The sequence below is a fragment of the Colletes latitarsis genome, chromosome 10 (assembly GCF_051014445.1).
Source record: "Colletes latitarsis isolate SP2378_abdomen chromosome 10, iyColLati1, whole genome shotgun sequence".
Lineage (NCBI taxonomy): Eukaryota > Metazoa > Arthropoda > Insecta > Hymenoptera > Colletidae > Colletes > Colletes latitarsis.
The window spans coordinates 16,336,955-16,357,234 of NC_135143.1; the positions used below are offsets into that span (position 1 = coordinate 16,336,955).

At 44.9% G+C, this 20,280-nt stretch overlaps 2 protein-coding genes across 4 annotated transcripts in view; one reads left to right on the top strand and one right to left on the bottom strand.

Annotated features, from left to right (window-relative positions):
- LOC143346523 (oxaloacetate tautomerase FAHD2A, mitochondrial) overlaps window positions 1-20,280 on the top strand; it is a 96,418-nt gene that overhangs the window by 27,100 nt on the left and 49,038 nt on the right. The window lies entirely within an intron of this gene.
- On the bottom strand, window positions 5,206-7,815 carry LOC143346010 (organic cation transporter protein). The gene is made up of 6 exons (XM_076773718.1): window positions 7,742-7,815; window positions 7,173-7,587; window positions 6,629-7,071; window positions 6,305-6,490; window positions 5,631-6,168; window positions 5,206-5,544 (listed from the first exon to the last, which is right to left on the bottom strand). The coding sequence occupies exons 1-6, from the start codon at window positions 7,813-7,815 to the stop codon at window positions 5,206-5,208; spliced, it is 1,995 nt and encodes a 664-aa protein (XP_076629833.1).

Sequence of the window (20,280 nt, forward strand, 5' to 3'; positions counted from 1 at the left end):
CTGGTATATTGATTTTTTAAGCTACAGCGAGTTACGAAACTTTCACGGATTAAGGTAGGCGAGGCGGTTGAAAGGTCAACGTCGAAACGAAAAATGCATTGAAATTTTTTAATTAAGTTAACGATACCGATAACGAGTTGTTGTTACCGTTACACAACCGAGTGTTTTCGCGTGCAGTTATTTGGTAATCCATTCCGACGCGATAGCTTCCAGCCTAATTATCGTTAATAAAGCTAATTAAATTTGAGCGAGCACGATAAAACGCGTACGTATACGTGATCTCTTTATTTACGCGATCGCGGAGAGAAAAGCAGAAGAAAGTGTAATGTTACAAATTTCGTAAGAGTTTTAACAGCAACGGTTACGCGGGCAAGAATACAACAACCTGTGGTTAAATAAAATGCGTGTATCGCGAGCTTTACATCGAGCTTGCACGAACCGTGACAGTATGCAATTCCGTGAACAGGCTAATTGCCGTAATCGACGATGTTTTCCCGTATCTCTGTAATTGCCGCGATTTTATGGCGGCGAGATTCGCGTTGTACGAGAATCGACGATGGCGGGGGTCACGTTCGTCTACGAAATTAGCGAAGAAGCCCGCAATTCGACGGAATTTATCGCGGTTACAAAATCTCCGGATTAAACGACCGTGATTAATCGACGCGACGATGGAAACTTTCATCTAAAACCGTTCTGTATTTATAGCGCGTTAAGTATACATTTACCAAATGTAAACGATTGATAAGCGATAAGTTGATATCTGGAATTTCGGTGCAGTCGAATATTTTTCTTAGTATGTGAATTTCTTTAGTCGAATTAGCTTTGTAAATCGAAGAATTTTGTATGACAATTTTGGAAGCTTGCATCTCTGAATCTTGGAATTTGGAAACTATTCGAAAATTGTTAAATTTCAATTGAAGGAACTCAAGAAGAATCTTGCAATTAATTAGAAGTAAAAAATCGCGAGGTTCGAACCTTTAAACTTAGCAATTGATAATCATTGATTCTCAACTTCGTGATTTGAATTTTTATTTTGAGAAAAAAAAGATACACCATTGGGAGTAGGTTAATTTCGTCGAAAGAATCGTATTACCATTATCGCGAGCGTGTTGTGCGTGAGCTATCGTCGTCTCGACCCACATTACGATCCGAAAAATTAAGAACCGCGTCGGTGTTTTCTTATTTTAATTAATGTTTACGACACGGCCGTAAAGCAGACCGGACACGGGCATCGATTTTAATGGGAACGGTGGGCATTGTCGACTTTTATGCGTTCGCATAAATCGCCTCTAGAAGTAGCCCGCTATCGCGTCGACTCCTTTTAATTCGTGCTTTTACGCTGGCTGTCGTTTTCAAATTGAGCCGCGACCGGGCCCGAGAATAATGGACAGAAATTGAATTCTTCTTGCGTGCATGCAAATGCCTTTGCATCGCTGATAAACCATTAATCAAGCTCTCTAAAAATAAGCGTGCTCTTTGCCAGAGCGCGGCGGCTTCGTCGATGTTTGCCAAAGGAATCCAATGAATTTCGCTCCTGAGTCGAAATTATCGATATTGGAAAAATGAGATGTCTCGATATTAAATTTTTTTTTATCACCAGTTAATTATCCAATAATTTGCAAGGTCTTTAAAAGTAAAAGTACGACCCAAGTTGTTTCGTAATAGACGCTTTCACATTTACTCGATGGAAACTCTAAAGTCTTGTGAGTTTTTGTTATACATACTATCGTGGATAATATTTGTTATGTTTTAAAGGTATTTTAAGTAACTTTCACTTTTGTTAATCTGCGAGTCTATATGATCATGTTTCGCTATTAGCACGGAACGGAAAACTAGATAATAATCTAAAAAACGAAAACGCCAAAAGCTATAGAAACGAGTCAATGGAGAAACAGAAAACGATTGAATATCGCCTTTGCTAATAACCTCGTGGCGTACGAAGCTGTAAAATAAAAAAGGGGAAAGGGCACCGTAAAAGACTCCCCCGTGATTTGGTGGCTGGGAGTCCGTTTCGGAGCCATAGCCTGTGCAAACAAACGATTTCAAAGTATCTCGTTGCAGAGGTACGAGAGAAAAAGAAACCGTGGAAGCGGAGGGCACACGTGCGGATAGGATAGCCGACTTTCCGGGCAATTTGCGTCGATAAAACCGAACGCTGCTGCCGGCCTTTTCTTGGCCGAGCCGGCTACCATCCCGAAGACGCATTCTGAAACGAGTCGAAGCCGCCGTGGCAAACCGGCAATTTTCACCTCGCGGACCGGAGCGATCATCTTCTCCTCCGCCTCGAACGATCCTCGGGTTCGCGCGCGATTGCTCGCTCGCCAACTACTGTTTGTTTAGCAGACCACTCCGCCCAGCGAAACTGCCTCTTCAAGATTTTCGCAATTTCCTCGTACGTACGGGTATTCGCCTTTCCGTCGATCCTCCGCCGCGAGATGCAGTTTTTCTCCACCGTCGGTCGTTTATTGTCTTTCCTGTTGCCGCGGTACGGTTCTTTCGTCGAAGGGAAAAGAATAGAGCTGCCGGATCGACCTCGAAACTCCAAGATTGCGGGCGAAATTGCCAGCGCGCAATTCCGTTCGCCGTTTTACTGCCCCCGACCTTCCGATTTTTCGTTGCCGCGCGCCGTTCGCCAAAATGGAGGATCGACGGTTTCCGGTACTTCGATTCCAGAGCAAAAGCCGGGATTCGAAGACACGGTTCGATGTGAAACTCGACTGAGACCGGCTCCCGCGGGCTCTTGGAACAACTCTGCATTCTTTTTCCGTTGTCTTCCTGGTCGAAACGCTCTTCCGTGTGAGAAGAATTTAGTTGCTAACAGTTTACGCGTCGGATTCCGGGGGCTGCGGAATCGAGCTCGAGTGAGAAATCTAACAGAAACTTTTTCTCCAGCATCAGAGTTGTTCTATATACAGTTATTCCTATTTGTATTCGTGCACTAAGTTAAGAAGAACTGAAAATCACGCTAATTATAAGACGCGTTCGCTTTAGCTACCGATATAAGACTGTACAGAGAGGTTGACAACGTGCACAGCACTTGTATAAAGCCTAGATGGCACCAATACAATGTCTATTGTATAATAACACAGATGTCGCGATCAGCCCTATACTCGAATTTCCATATTCCAACACTTATGAATATTTTTGTTAATAGAATTAACGAAATGAAAACTTCGTAGAGGGTTGTCCCCTGAATAATTTGTATCTTACGTATTTCTTATATTTTTGCATATTGAGTGGATTCTGTAGTTTTTCTGTACTTTCGAGAAAACGCTGTTAGACTTCACGATTATTATTCTCAACTTAAGCGCAACGGAACACAATTTACCCAAAATGCGACCAAAGAAGAAATGTGAAAGGCGTTTCGCTCCGGGCCGATTTTCCTCGCCCACGGGTCATTAGGGTGAAACCGTGGAGAAAGGTCGAAGGGCGATAACGACAAAGTACGACGGATAACGAACACCACGACTCTGCCCTCCACGGAACTTTTACAGCTCGCGGTCCTTTTACGAGACCTTCTTGGAGAACGCGCCGCGCAATAAAACGGTCGACGTATGTCTGCAATGGGGGTGGGTATCTCGTTTTACCCTCCCTGATTTTCCAGCGCTCTCACTGCAACGCCCATCGTCGGCCACCAGGCCCGATTACGTTCGTTACATTTTCGCCTTTTACGATTTTCCAGCTGGTTTGCATTTCACAAAACCGCCCCCTTCCATCGGTCGTCCGCTCCACCCTCGCCCGCTATTCCGCATCCCTGCAGACGGATTTTTCCACGGCGCCGCGCACGTACTTACAGAGTCGCTCGAAAAGGATTCCATTTTCTCAAATAATCCCGAAAACGCGATAGAAAGCTCGTAAAAGCGGCCAGGCAATCTCGCATTTACGAGCAACGCTCGTTCGCGCTGTCAACGCTCGACCGTTCCGCCTTGAAATACGGAAAACTTCTCCGTGCTCGCCTTGGCCCGCGAGGAACTCGAGGACGATGGTTTCCGGGGGTCGTCGCGACGCGGATGTTTCGTTAAATTGTTGGTTTAATTTCAAACTTTCGTATTGCTCGATATTAAAAAAAATAAGATATTAAGTTTGGAGTCTCAATGGGAGGTGAGGTCAAGCAATTATCAAATTAACACAGATCGATGTAAATGATTATAAATAAACAATAATAGAATCCCCACGAATAAGTAGTAAGAATAGAAAATGGCGACGCCATGTGCCACCGAGGAAGCGTTATGAAACGAGGCCGAAGTTCCACATTTTCCGCATGGATGGCGAACGTGGGTGTGTCCGGTCATTATGGATCCATTAGTCGTGTCGAGTGACGAGGCATGAATTTGTCTCGAGTTTCCTTCGGTAAACTGAAGAAGCGGCTTCACCAAAGAACCCGTTTTACCCCCCTGATGGAACCAAATTTCCTAAGATCGAGTAACGGCGCTAAAACTCCCAAACACGAAACAGACGATTTGTCCCCGTGAAATTAGATACGATCGGAACGTGTGAAAATTTTAAAAAGACGACGATCGACGATGGGGATTCGAAACAGTAGCCTGAATGATTTGAGAATTCTAAATGGAACGGTAAAAAGTTTTGTACGCCGAATTTGCAACGGGACTCGAGTTTATTACCCTCTTTGACCGTGTTCTTTTCTTAGTCAACCACCCACGGCGCGAGGCAACGTCTTTGAAACAAGAAGAAAAGACCGTCGCCGCGTGGATTTATGTGTTTTCAGAGAAAAGGAAACGAAATTCGAGTTTGGGAACGTGTCGGCGCTAAACGGGACCACGTGTCGGACTTGTGTTGTCGCTAATTTCGACAATTAACTAAATGTCGCTCTGGAACCGCCTCCTACCTATTTAATTGTTATTAATTGCACTCGTGCCTTTGTCATCTCCAAACCAAGACAACAGGAATTCTTTAGAATACTGTTCTGTAACAAAACAATCATCTTATTTAAATAAAATATGCATAAGTAGCATATGAAAATTACACAATCCTATGTGAGAGTTAATAAAAATTCCCATATTGAAACTCAGTATCACTAAAACTCCGTTTTCTAGTACCGTTTATTCACCCAATAAAAAGGCCCATAATTTATACAAAATACTCCCTTTGGTTAGATGCCAACGGCCAATTAGGAATCCTCTTTTAACTCAACGATTATTCTAAATTGATTCATGAACTGTATCAGTGGAATTCCAGAGCTATAAACTATTTTCTCGCTTGTTTCGTCTGGGTCTTTGGGCCTCGATCCTTGTTTTTGTCTGGGTCTTTGGGCCTTCTCCTGAGCTGTTTGAGGTGCTCGAAGGGCGAGACGACTGTTAACGAATTGCTGGGATCAGACCTGATGAAACCGTTCGCCCTTCTTAGGATTATGGATTCCAGCCTTCTCCTGTTGCCCAGATATCCGGAAACCATGCTGCTGCGCAGTATCGCCGGTCGCGAGGCTGGACGTTTCGCGTGTAGATGGTGTCCTTCCAGCTCCACGGGCTCCTTTTGCGAGAACGGATTTGTCCAGAATTTTTGGTCGATTCCAAATAGTTCTCCTTCCTTGTTCAAAACAAATAAAACTCGCTGAACAGAGAATCATATCATTCCACGGCCAAGTATCCTTTCGCCAAAGATGGCGAATTTACCATCAACGTCTGCGGCAACTGTTCCATCAGAGTTTCCGGTAAAAACAGGCAAATAGTCCCGGCGAAAAGGCTACTAATCCCCAGAATGATCATCGGCAGGTTATGCATGACCCTGTTGGAGTAGGCGATGAAGGGGCTGAAGATAGACGTGACGTATCCCATGATGTGGATGAAAGCTACCCCCTCCGCCCGGATCACCGTAGGCAGCAGCTCAGCGGCGTATTGCATAGCGATGTTCGAGGCCACGTTGATGAAGAATCTGCTGCACAACGCTAGCGTGGCGAAACCGACGCCCAGAGCCATGCTGGACGCGCACAGGCTGAATACACCAGAGATGATCACCGAGCCGAACAGCATCCATCGTCGACCCAGAATGTCGAGGGTGTAAGTGATCAGTACCATGGCTGGCAGCTCTGTCGCCGAACCGACGGTAAAAGTCGTGAACAGGTCCATGCCCAGGCTGTTCAAACACCTGATGTGGCCGTCGTAGACCATCTGAATCATGCCCCAGGACACCGTCAGCAACAGCATCATCTTTCTGCGAAGGTCGTGAATCGTGTAGGTGGCTAGCAGAGGGACACACGCTCAATAGTTCTCTCACAAGCACTCGATCGATCACCTATTTCTATATATGTATACTCTGAGCTTATGAGTGTTTAAATGCCGTCTAATACCTCAGGCGTTTGGTCCTGAAGAGGTCGAATATCGTGTGGCTTTCCGCAGCAAATGCTTCTGAAGTCTGGATGGAATCGCTGAGGAACTCCTCATAGACATCCCGCGGTATCTCTTCGTCGTTCACCTTCTCGATCTTGGTGATGATCTTCAAAGCTTTCTCGAGCTTGCCCACGCTGATCAGCCACCTTCCACCAAAAAGAATTTAGCATAGATGCAAACGAAGGGTCTTAGAAACGTTACTAGGTGTTTCAAAAATATTAAAAAGGAGCAGACTTCCTAAAAATCTCTACACCCAAGATTGGAAAGGGTCCAAAGAAGAGTACCTGACGCTTTCGGGAAGAAGGAATGGCGCGGCGACGGCAGAGGCCAATGGAATGGATGTCACCAACGCGAGATTCCTCCAATTGGCGACCCCATGGGCCATCCACGGCAAGCACACGCCGCCGACGGTGAAGAATATTCCATAGGACATGTTCGCCGTCCAGGTGCGCCATCTTGGACCAACGTACTCCAGAACGAGTATGTAAGCGAGCACAAAGGTGTTGTCGTAAGCTAATCCGACGATGAATCTGCAGATGCAGAACTGCGGGAAGTTGGTGATGTACACGGTGGTGAAGCCGCCGATGAATCCTAACATGTTTGTGCTGACTAGAGCCGGTATTCGGCCATATTTGTCGGCCAACCAGCCAAACACCAGACCTCCGCAAACCGAGCCCACGAAGAAGACGCTTAGGGCGAGCGTTTCTTTATAATCTTCGTCGCAAACCTGGAAAATGGAAGCAGAAATGATATAAAAAACAGAGAAACTCTCGTAAAATATAATTTTTTAAATTAGCAAGAAAAGGTAAACCGAGAAGGTTGGGTTACCCAATTATTTTCCGCGGCGACGGATATGTAAGGCACGTCGGACAAGCTGAGCTTATATTCCCAGGCTTTGCATTTCTTCAACGGCCAGTTTTCGTCGGGTTTGTTCGCGGCGAGCGCCTGCTTCACAGGTAAATCGTATATCCAGCATCTCGAGTAGGATAACTGATGGCCCTCGTAAGGGACCACTTTCGAGCTGGGTATCATGATCTTCTTTAATCTCTCCACGGACACCCCCTCGACCCGCGGAAGTCTGCACCAGTACTCATTCGGCAGGATGGTGAGAAACGATTGCGTGAAGTACACGAAGATCAAAAACAAGCAGAACACCGTCAGTAGACCGAAAAGGTACCTTTGATACGTGCCGAATTCGCCTAATAAGAGGACGCGATTCACAGATAATTGAGTATCGAACTGTCTACGTGAGATTTAAATCAAAATTTACGCCGTAATTCGTCGCGGATAATTTCGAAAACATGATTGCGGAGAAAGCAAATTGCAAAAGTACAATTTTAGGGTTTGATTAAATCCATTTAGAATTGTTAAGATTAGGTTAGGAGGAGTTCGTATACTTGCCCAAATAAATCAACATGTCGTCCAGGGTCACGGCTTCGTTCGCCTGCACGAAAAGCTGAGTAGCTTTCATCGCGATCTTAATAAGTGTATATGTATATCTGTGTGTGTAGTTTTCTTGATACAAAATTCTGACAAGTCGAGTGTGTAGCCTTGGACTCGCGTACAATTCGAAGTTGTCTGAATCGTCGAGAAATTGCATCTGCTCGAATGTAATCGAGTATCGACGTCTTTGTAAGATGGTCGTTCGAGGAAACAGGAAATTGTTTTTAAAGTGCTTCGTTTCCTTCCTGAAACCATCGTTCAAATTTTTAAATCGTAGAGATATGCTTACCAATTTCGAGAAAGTAGTTGGTTTTTGTCATCCCCGATTAACTCGTGTTGCGAGAAAACCATCCCTCTTTTGCACCCTCGAAACGCAGAGACCAGACTACAATTTTGGTCGATGATAAAGGGATTGTTTCTAATCTTGGATGGGAGTCCAGGGTTACACCCCAACGATTTGGCCTCAAGAAGAATAGGGGTTGATGAAAGCCTCGGCTGTAGATGGGAGCCAATCAGAGCTGCCGTTTAGCTAATGCATGTAACACGACCCGAGGGACGATTCGACGCGATTCTGCGCCTGTTTCGTGCTCCTCGCTGCGCCAAGGGGACGGTGACACCTTGCCCTCGCTTCACCCCGTCTCGTTTCATCGTTATACCTCGGGGGTGGCACACCCTTCTCAGCGATGGCCACTGCATGCACATACTTTGCAAGTTTCAATTTTTTTTTTTTAAACAGATCACTGAATATAAATTTTCAAATTGTCAATCGTATAAAAGTACCAGAATTAAGGGTTGAAAATTTCGTAGAAAATGTCTTCTAGGTATTTTTAATATTTCATGACGTAGTATTCGTGATGGTGTAATTTGTTTAGAATATTTTTAGCAATTTTTTGTTCGACGTGTCTCGAAGCCATCGCTAACCCCCACCCTGGCTGAATTCCAATTTACAGGGACAAGTAATCCGACGATTTACATAACTCCATGGTAACGGTATCACTCTCCCTCTCGAAGAATCGAGACCCCGCCTTTTCGGGCTCGTAGAAGGATCACTAGGGGGTGGATTTCTCCGGAGAATATAAATGGTCGTAATTTAAGGTTTTTTTCACGTCGAAAACAGTTTCTTCACCTGGAACCTCGCGACGATATAACTCGTACGAAATTTCGGGTCGAGTTGTGACTTTGAAAGGATGGACGAACGAAATGGCTGAAAGAATTTTTTAATAACCATTAGAATCGCAAGGTGTCGTGAAATTGCCTTTGTTTTGCGTGAAATAAATGCTAAGGGTTGTTACGACGTATTTCATCTTTTAAGTTTATTAGATACCACAATAAATACTTTCTATAAATGTAATTGATTTAACTGTGAATTTATTTCGTAAAGTTCAGATTTTATACAGCACACGACCATCGGAGAAATAGTAATCAGAAATTAATGGAGAGACGTTGGATCGATCGACGATAATGAATATCGTCGGTGTTGGCAACATTTTCTTTCCGCCGTTTAATTTCTTCAAATGAGTTGACTTTTCGCCGCAATCGACGCTGCTTTCGTTTCATTTCGCCAGAATTAACTCTCTTGCCGGTGACGTAATTCGCGTTAAGTTTCCTCGTTTTTCGGATCGATCCGACGACGAATCAGGGCGCAGTTAGCTAATGCGGGCTTGTGTTGGCACAGCCCCCGAGGGGGTGGCTTGCCAATCCACTGGCGTAGTTAGGGGTGGATCGTGCCCGTGGCAACGATCCAACGCGCAACACTTGATCAGAATTTTCTCGGCGATCCAAGCCGACGAACCGCGCGTTGAAAAATTAAAATCTTCCCTGAAAAAATGTTGCCCCGGCACGCCGTCGGATTAATTAAATTTAAATAGAAATTAATCTGTGCTTATTAAAATCGAGCAAATCTGAACGAAAAATTCGTCTGTACTTCGGATTGATTAAATTTAAATAGAAATTACTCTGTATCTATTTTCCGCGAAGCTTTTCCTATTTTTCTTCCTCGGTTTTGCCAAATTTCCAAACTCAGTTTTCTCCTCAATTTTCAACGTTGTTTATTTACCCTTGCAATTTCTAGCAGAGATAGGTTTTTGTCGAGTAAAAAATTGCAAAATTTGATATTTTCGCTATCCCCGCTCCTTCGACCATGTGCGTTAATAAAAGTAAAAAGGAATAATCCGAGACCAACGTCTTCTCGCACCCTCTCGGTTCCAGGGATCGATACCACCCCCGATCGTCAAAATCGCTGAAACGTTAATGGACCAGTCCGTCAAGGGTTCGTGGCCATCGCCAAGATCGTTTAGTTTTTTCCCCCCGTCACGGATTCTTCCGTTTAAAGGCGAAAACTCCGCGACGTTAGGGGCACTAATTTCCGGGGGCCGGGTGTGGCTTTTGCCGCAATTAATTTCCCGGGAATCCAATTAATTCCTCGCCGCCGGCCAATGAACTAACGTTGTTTGCCGAAGAAAACGTTGTCGCCCGTCGATCGTCGGGGGTTGAAACAAGGGGGTGAGATAGTGGAAGAAGGTGGTATGCGGGGGGAGGATGAGGAGTATAGACGACCGTGGAAGTTCGTCGAAGAGAGAGAAGGCGGGGGCGCAGATAAAATTACATTATCGCCTAAAGCGCCCTCGACGGTGGAGAGAGGGAAAGAAGGGGGGAGAAAACCGGGGTAAAAATCACGTCCCGTAATTCCCGGGCATTAAGGTAAACGTCCAAGTTGCAGGGCGCAGGTTCGGTCGCCATGGAAACTGACACTCTTCCCACCACCGGTCCCTTTCAATCGATAACTTATGAAACCACCCTGCCACCCCTGCGCCACACACCCCCCCTCCTTATCCACGCGACCCTCCTTCCGGATGCTGGAGCAGGCTTCCTGCGATGGCGACCCTCGCCGATGGAAAACATTTTTATCTGAACGCAAATTTCGAACGCAACTGTTTTTCGTTAATTCACGAAACCCTTGTAGGATCAGATTTTTACGTGTAGTGTTTGAAATTACGAAGATGACTGATGCTAGTTTCAGAAATTCTAAGAAACAGTGGAAGATTTACTGAAAATATCTATTTTAATTTGAAGGGGTAAAATGTTAGTAATATTTTTAATTGTTTAAGCAGAATTTTTAATGAATAGAAAACGCTATACAATATCGTTTGAGGGTTAACATCGTTCACAAATCTTACAAAATTTCCTCGACAAATTGTGCTAATAATACAATAATTTCAAAATCTAATATGCAATTTTGTATTTATTCAGGAAGGGAAGATAAATTCTGTAGTAAATAGATCTGTATAAAAATTGTTGTTAGGGGGAAATTAGGCTAGTTTACACGGTGGAAATTCAGGGGTTGAAACGCGAAAGTGAATCCATCTCCGCGGCGGAGCTTGTTTAATTCTTCGTGACGAACGATCGTCGACATTAAATGCGAGCGTTCTAACCACCGGGCCACCATTTGTCGGCTGGTAATGCGTGCGATCGATTAATTAAATCCGGCCAACCGGCGACGCGACGGTATCGTGCCTGGAATCATCCCCTAAACGCCGGGCCAATCGGAGCGAGGTTACGAGGGGTTAGCCTCATCGACCCTTCGACGAGCAGGCTCGATTATCGTATCCTTAAATTGGGATTTTATTAAGTGCTCCCGAATATCTCCTTAAGCGCTCCCTCAAATTTTTCAGTTTTTAAGCGAATTCCACGTCGATTAATTACTCTATACGAAGATTTTATTTTTAAGTGATCCACCATGTATATGTTATGGTACTATTTCCCCAAAAGCTGTGTTTGGGCTACAATTTTTAACCGAAGTTATCGAGGCGAAATTCTATAAAAGTATAGATAGAAGAGGAATACTCATTACCCCGAAATAGCAAAACAATAGTCGATCTTTTTTCGCGATGTGATTTATCGTTCGAATATAGTCTGGACCGTCTCCGACTGAAACGATTTCTAATTGACGCCTCTCCCCACTCCTACGTCCGGTCCTGTAGCCACTCCCACTCCCGTCAGTGACTCTCAGCCGCGCAATTCTCGTTACGAGCGACGTCTATCGCGAGATTGAGGCGTCAGGTTTATAGCGTTCGGTGCTGGAACAGCTACGAGCCTCGCGGAACGCGAAATAAGACGCGTCGCGGGGGCGGCGAGGGGATGGAGGATGAACACGGAGGAGAAAGGGGGGGAGGAGGAGAACGAGCGGGGGCTGGTGCGTGGTCCGGGTTATATGCAGTTCGGAGAATTTTAACAAGACGGCCTCGCGTCGCCCTGGGCGAGGAATCCCCTAACGAGAAAGGGCACTTCTCCCCTCGAAAATAATGAAGTCTTCAAACCGCGTTCCCACAGTCTCCCCGAGGGTGCAACGTTGCACATTTAACTGCAACTCGGCCCGCCGTAGATCCGTCTTTGTTCGCCGGCTGACGCGCGTTCGAGTCACTGGCGAATCGCGAAAAATCGTAAGGGAATTGGACGTTCAATTTGTTCCAGTCTTTGTTGCCGGTTCCGTTGCCTTTGAACGTTATTTGACAGTCTGCTTAAGAGACGATTCAGGGTGGCTCGACTCATCGGTTCTTTGCTTCGAGGAGGACGGACCAGGTCGGGATAAATTGGCCATACCGAGCGAAAACAAACTTTTTTTATTGCCTCCGCGAGAAATATTTTTCATCGTAACAATATGATACGTTCCGTTAGCAAAAAATATAAAATAATTTTGCATTCGGTAATTTCGCCATCTTGTCCGATCAATGTCGCGTTGAATATTATTGCATCGATAAAATATTTATGAATTCTGTAACTTTAAGCATGGAATGAAATTGTGAAGGGTTGTAAAGGGTTTCGAAATGTACATTTTCCCATCTTTTCGACGCGAATAAGGAAGTGGCCAACGAACAGACAGGACGGTCGATAGGGAATCTAAAGCGGCCGAGCAACGAGCACGACTTAATTCGACGTGATGTCGGGTTAATCCGGCTAACCTTTAGCGGACGAGTCGTGATTTAAGACGATGATTGGCGTCGGCTAATTGGCAGCCTTGTCTTCCACCAGAGAAACAGTGATAAATATACTATAATTCCGGCGGGAAGAATGCCAGAAGGGAGAGAGAAAGGCGACGAGCGAGGCGGAACAGAGACGGACGAGAAAGGCGAGGCTCGTTTTCATTAAGTTCGCCTAAACAGCCATCAATTTCGCTCGATGAAAGTCGACCCGTCGTTATTGAACACGCGTTTTCGCGCCATTTGTATGTATATTCGTCGTAGGGTCCACGCGTCGGCTAATTAAATCAGTTGGGAATTCCTGGTATTTATCGAGACTTCATGTAAATCAGCCCGGCCCGCCGCGAAAACCATTTCTTTAACGATCCAGTCGCACGCCAGAATCGTTATTTTCACTTTTAGCTTTCACACGCTCGAGAAATTAAATAAAATTCAACATTGCTGACAAATAATTCGAATTTTGTAATTTCGAACTAGGGGATCGAGAGATTGTTGCAAAAATCCGTCTAAAATTTTCACGCTTAAACCAATCGTCCGGGCGTATCATTTTTTCCCAAGGGGGGGGGGGGAGGAGGGGGTGGGGCAACGAAAAAATTAAAAAAAAACAAACAGGCGTAAAATCGTTTCGCCGATTTATTGCGTTCCCCCCTCCGTGTGTCCGGCGATATCGGGACGACCGGTGAAAAACGAGGCGCCGAAAATGAAAAAGCGACGAAAATAGGAGCACGTGAAACGAGGGGGCGGGCCTGGAATGAATTTTAATTCGGCACGCGCGAAATAACAAACAAAAGAGAGCCGCCGAAACTTAAACCAAACAAGCCGATTGGATATTGACTGCACCGTCGGCGCGGCCCCGATCGAATCGATCCGCTCGATCCCTGCGAAACCGATTGGGATTTGATCGTTAAAACGACGTGAGGACCATTTTTTCGTCTCTCTTTCTCTCTCTCGATTTTGCCTCAAGTTTGTTTTCTTCGTCCCGTTTCGAATCGACGGTTGACGGATCGTCTTTCACGCGCTGGCTCGGTTAACATATTTATTTTTATTTTATTTAAGGATAATTTACATATTCTTATTTTACATGTTATATAAGCATCCTTTAAAAGACTGATAAGCTTCATTTTTAATTTTGTGTTTACCTCTACTATGATAAAAGTCATTGCATTCGAATAGAATATATTTCATACTAAGATTTACGTACAATTAACCCGTTCAAGGGGGTCATCGAGTCTCATATATTAAAATCAACATATTTTTACACTCACGAAGTATTCATTCTCGAGGCCACTCCTTGTACGAACAAATTTAAACAAAATGAAATACCTTAGAAAAATTATTTGGAACTAAATCGTACGTCAAGGGGGTTAACAAGGTATACCTCTTCTATTTTACATATTTATTTACAAAGCAAATGAAAATTATTTGTCATTCCAGAGTACATTGTACACATAAGAGTAAGATGAGAATCAAGAATATTTCTAGTAACAGTACAGGCGAGTTGAAAGACGCGACCGCGAGTAAATAAAAGTGAACTCTTGTTGTACCACTCACGTTGTCGAATACTTTTCAGCGTTGACGTATATTATCGGTAAATCATTGACTCTAAAATATCACTCGCGCATATTTCATCATTAGACCCGAGAGGGTTAATAAGTAGAAAGTCATTCGTCGTCGCAATTTGCTTCCACGAATAGTGATCGTGGTTTACCAGTTCGTTTGCGTCCGTCCCTGGAAAACGAGTGAGTTTTTCGAAAAGATTTTCCAGCCACGGAAGGGAAATTAAAAATAAATGGGGGAGGAGCGACGGCTGCGAAGAAGCGCCAGAGAAGACGGGAATCATAGGAGCGAGAGAGAGGGTTGGGGACCGTGAAGGGGGGGAGTAAAGCGAGCAGCAAACATTATAATAAATCAGCGGAGCTCTGACGTGAATGTAAAATTGCCGGAACCGATCTGGTCGTGTATAACACGAGGGGGTAGGAAGGGCTGGAAACTCGACTGTGGATCGGCGAGAAGGAGGGGGGTACACGACTGGAAACGATGGCCCATTGTGAGCGTTATTTGTCATGCTGCCTACGAATCTATGGGGTTCGACGATAGCCGAGGATCCGTGCCGGGCTCGTTCCTATTGGCCGATTATCGATGGTTATAGCCTGTACTAAGCGCCATATGTAAAGAAAGGGGGGAATCATCCGTTGACCGGAGGAAAAGGGGATCCCCTCATGTTCCTCTTTCATCATCCTTCAACGTCTCCCGTTTCTAGATGGAGTTCTTCCACAGACGATACCTGTCGACTACCGCCGCTACCATTTTTTCCCCCCCTTTTTCCCCGCGTTACGAAACTCGCTGGTTCGGGATGGAAATGGTTCTCCCGTTCGCGTTTGTCCGGACAAAAGTTCGAAACCGTTTGACACGATACTTGGAGAAGGATGATGGATGATCCTTTTGAATGATATCGCTTTCGCCGATCAACTGGTAGACACGGTCTTCCCTGGAATTACGCGCGTAATGAGATCGGTGCAATTAATTTGAATCGTCAGACTTCGAGCTTTTAATCCGGTTTTTCACATGTGTATCGACGTTTGTAATTCACCCTGATTTTCGTGGTCACAGATTGTTTTCTATGGGTTGGATTCTTTTTTCAACCTCAGGAATCATTAAAATTTAATAGCTAAGAGGTTAATCCCATTTTCCAGGAATTAATTTTCCAATCCTCGAATATTTCTACGCTCCTAAAATTCTCAATTTCCAATGTCTCCTCATAGTTGTCCCCGATCCACTAAAAGTCAGACTCCTTGGTGCGATGGGGGGGGGGGGGGGGATGGGACTCGATTTCTTTGGAGCGTCGGGGGTCCTGTAACGGGGCTGGACTCCCGATAAACAAGACAATTTCACAGCAGGACGTCCCCGGGAATCGATAAATCCGAGCGGTCGGTCGCGATCTATCGATTAGAGCGACTCCGGGTGGGGCTCGCCATCTTGAAAGCGTTTGCCACCAAACGATTGAATGTGTCCCCAAGCGGACATCCTGCGGCCCGATCCTCTTCGAGGCCACTCGACCGGCCCTCCTTCGTCCTGCCGCGGGAATTGAAACACACCGTGAACAAGGCGACAATTCTATTTTCCGCGCCCGGTAAAAATCTTTACGGCGAATCGGGTCCGGGAAATGGGATGGCTTATCCGCTTTTTTCCACCGTTTCGTTTTTTCTTCGCCCCTTACCTCCCCGATCCTCGCGCGATGCTCAAACCGGGGGTGGAAAAAATCAATTTCCTAAAAAAGACTTGACAATTTTTTTCTTTTTCCAAACCAGCAACCAAAAGTATCCTACAAATTTATACAAAACAAATTGTGAACTAAAAGTTCCTACTTGATACAATTTTGCGAATTAAATGCTTCTAAAAATTGTTTTTTTTAAAGGTTTTCTAGTAAAAGTAATGTATAATCTTGAATATAAACTGTCGTATCGTACGAAAAAGAAATTTCCAGCTATTAATGACGCCCACAGTTTATATATTTAGATATATTTCACAAATAAAAATGATCGATCATACAAGATGAAATTTTTGACTGGGTCGGGAAGGGGTAGAGGCTGTTTGCAGAAGAACATTTAAAAGTCCTTCCCGTCTCGAAGGAAGAGCGATAAACACCGAGGTGATTTGCGCCGGAAATAAAAAGGAAAATAAATTCGAGGGGCGTTGTTTTCTCGCGACCCGCCATTTCCCGCAGACGATACTAACTAAATAACCGGTGGTTCTCCAACGGGAATGGTCCCGTAAAAGAAGCGATTCGTTTGACCTTGGAAACGGTGCGACCGGATTGCCGCGATGAAAGCCACGCGGCAATTTCCGATTTACCGACAACAATTCTATTTTCCAGCGGTCGGAACGCGGGAGGATAAAAATCTTTATGGCGGATCGAGCCCCGGAAAATGGGATCCTGTATCTTCTCCAGCTTTTCCGCCACGAACCTTCCGCGCTCGAATTCCTTCGACCCTCCCTGGCTTTCGCCGGGGGTCGCCATTTCCGTCGGGGATGCTGCAAATAGAATAGAAACTTTCCGATAATTTTCTTGTTCCGCGTCGATGGCTGCGGGGAACCTTCTTTCGCGGAAACGATTTTTATTTTCCTCAAAAGGGGAATTAATCGATACATGTTTATTCTATTTTATTAGCGTGGTCAAAGGTGTCGAAACATTAAGCCTCCATTGAAAAATTTTCCAACATCCAAAAACAAAATTCTCTTTCTAGAAAATCACTTGTTTCCTTCAATATATTCCTTGGAATTTCTGTTTAACTATGCACAAATTAAATGTGTTTAATATTTTATTTATATGAAAATTAAATTTGCTGTCACACATACACGAAATCGATCCAACGCGTTGACCTAATTCTTATCCTACCCTCGAGATGCCTGACGGCTAGCAACCAAGTTTCTAATTGCATAAAAGAAAAAACAAGCTCAATGGAACTATAAATTTACATGCTGGGAAATGGATTCCTGCTCGTGCGATCGTATTTTTCGTCGAGGCGGCAATAAATACCGCAAAAGCGACTATAAAATTCTATTTGTCAAGCCACGCTCTGCTCGGGGTTGACCGGCTGTCACCGGAATACGAACCTGGTATTCAGAGTATCGTTCTCCCGTTTAGAATCTGGAACGCGTTGAGAAACTGCGGTGAAGAATTGTGCCACGGTCGAAACCGTATCCCGCATTTGTGCGTATGATCGGAATATCGTTTTGCAAAAATTTGCATTGAATTTGGGTCTCACGACTCCACGACTCCTTTTTTAATTTATAATATACTCCATCGCAAATACAAAGAGTTACCAATGTTTACATTAATCTATATAATATAAAATATCGACACGATAAATAAAAAGTTTCGTCACCAACATGTAGGCCCAACGTGGGCCCTTTTTACACATTAACTGCCATTGCCAAAGATGTCCTCAACATTTGTTCAAATCACAAAGCGTGAACCATAGAAATATTCAATGGTGAATTTATTATTTTACAATATTTCAAATTAAAGTGGCGTTATTTACAATTTTGCAACACGTTGTAAGTTGAAAGTGCCGGTCACCGGTGCCCACTGTGTCAATCGACGCGAATGGATCGAAATCAGAAATATTGTACGGTATTTCTCTATACCGTTCTCGTTAAAGTTTCTTGGCGTTGGCATAATCGCGACGAAATTGGCGCGAATTCAGGATGGGGCCCCGGTGGACAAGGGGGACGCGCGATGGACGATCCAAGATGGTTTTTGCTCGGTTGGGGCACCGCGCGGGCTGCATTATTTTATTAGAATGAATTATTCATGCGCGTCACTTACACGGTATGCATAAGTCGCGCTCCTTCGTCAATTCCTCCCCCTCCGGGGGCCCTCGCGCGACCTACGAACGACTTATCTTCCTCTTTCATCCCCCGGCCCCTCGACGTCCCTCGTCCAGCGCAGCCTCGAACGTTAAACTAGTTCGCAATAATTCTCTTCCGTTGGACGGCAAAAAATTCCCGATGCCGAGGCGATCGCGAAACTCGGATCCGCGGCGCGGTTCGCTCTTTTCTTTATGGGACTTTAAGCGCGACGGTTTTTGCGAAGCGTTGAAGAATGAAGCGGAGAAACAATCGACGGGGACCGACGAACCGACGAGACCACGAAAACTGCTAAACGCGTTGCTGTTAAATTCACATTCGTTTCAAGAAGTGGTTTTTAAAGTACACTGGTCCTCGCGTGAGGCGTCATTTTTGTTATTTTATTAATTAACGCAAAATACATGATCTGGTTATATCTATAACGTGCAAGTAAAGTAGAAAACTCAAATAAAGCCTTAAAATTATTAAAGTTTACGAAGGTACGATTTAGGGGATTAAATCGGCCATGGAGGGTTGTATTAAATTTTTCTAAGAGGATTGGCTGGTGTCCCAGAGCCACCGGTGATGCATTTAAGGTAGATTTAAATAAAATTTTGGACCCGAGAGACCCCGAGTGCGAATTAGGACTAACCTTAGCGCCAGTTCTCGTTTCGATGGTCGAGGAATCCCCTCTGTTTCCCAAACGAATTGGTCGCATCTGTTGGGGGTAATGGCAGGCTAAACGGTGGCGGTGCCTTGATATGCAAAAGTCGGAATTTCCGTGCCAGCAGCGCCAATCGCGCGGAACGGCGTTAAAGAACGGGAAAAGAACACGATGGTGGCGAAAAGGCCCAAGATTCCCCAAAGGAATGCCGCACAAGGGCTATTCCGGTAATAGCCTCCGTTTACATTGCCTCTTTAACGTCCGCGATTCGTACGACATTTGTCTTCGACCTCCTTCGGTGGGAAAGACTCGATCCTTGGGAATCCTTTGATCCTTTTCCGCGATCATCGTCGATGAACTCTGCTCGCAAAACTGTCTTCGCTCTACGCTTTTTCCCAGCGGATTATGATCCATCAATGGCAATGGCGGTCCCGACGAGTTTCTACAGACGAGGTACACGAGTAGACCTTACATGATACGTGGCCACAAATGGGTCCCCGAAATTTCACGCATATCTTTAAAACATCATAACTTCTGCACGAATTGGAGGATTTTAAAGTTTCAAAATGCAAACGACGCGTATTTTAGTGAAGAATACGTAGAAACTCTAAGAATGTTCGATAAGTTGTTGCTTATCCCCGTAGAATAAGAAAACCCCAATAAACATTGCCCAATTTTCAAACGTCCATAAGTCCTACAATAGTCAATGGATTTCATTGAAATTTAATCTGGAAGTAGAGTTCATGGATACTTACAAAAAGGTACTAAACAACATTTCCGGTGTGCGTCGAACAAATTAATTAAAAATAAAAAACGAATTTTTAAGAAAAATCGACAGGGGGTAGATGCCTAAATTTTTTGGCGAAAAAAAAGTTTCAAATCGTTCTGGAAAAATTGTATTTGGTTGTGGGAATCAATAACAATCATTTTAGACGTACCCCCGAAATCCTACTCGTTTTCGAGAAAAAAATTCTTCTCGCATCTTTTCTCTTCACTCTATGTTTATGATCGAAGTACCAGTGAAAACCATTGTATTTGTGCTTTTAATTCGGGTAATAAATAATTGTAGAGGTTTTTAAGCAAGGTTTGACGGCGTATCGATTCAGAACTAGTGTCCGCGACAGGGATTTAATCTGAGGAACAAGTGTCCCGCAGCATCGAGCGTTCGGAACGAGCCTTAACGAAACGTTCTCCGGAGCGGTCCTAATTATCTCGTTTCGCGCGTGTCGCAAAAAACGACGTCCCCGGACCCCGCGGCAGGTGACACGTCGCAGGTAGTCCGCCAGGGGGCCCGACGAGGGGGTAGAGCGGGTATAAGGACAAAACCAACGGGGACTTTTCGGAATGCCGCGCGCTCGGGACGCATTCAAATCGTTTCGTCGCTTCGTTTTGCGTGCTCCGCCGCGGCGGATTGACGTTGAGGGATGACACGCTCCTCCCGACTGGCGGATCGGAGAGCTGGCCCCCGCGCATCGTGGGACCGGTCGGTGTCGGGGCCTCAGCA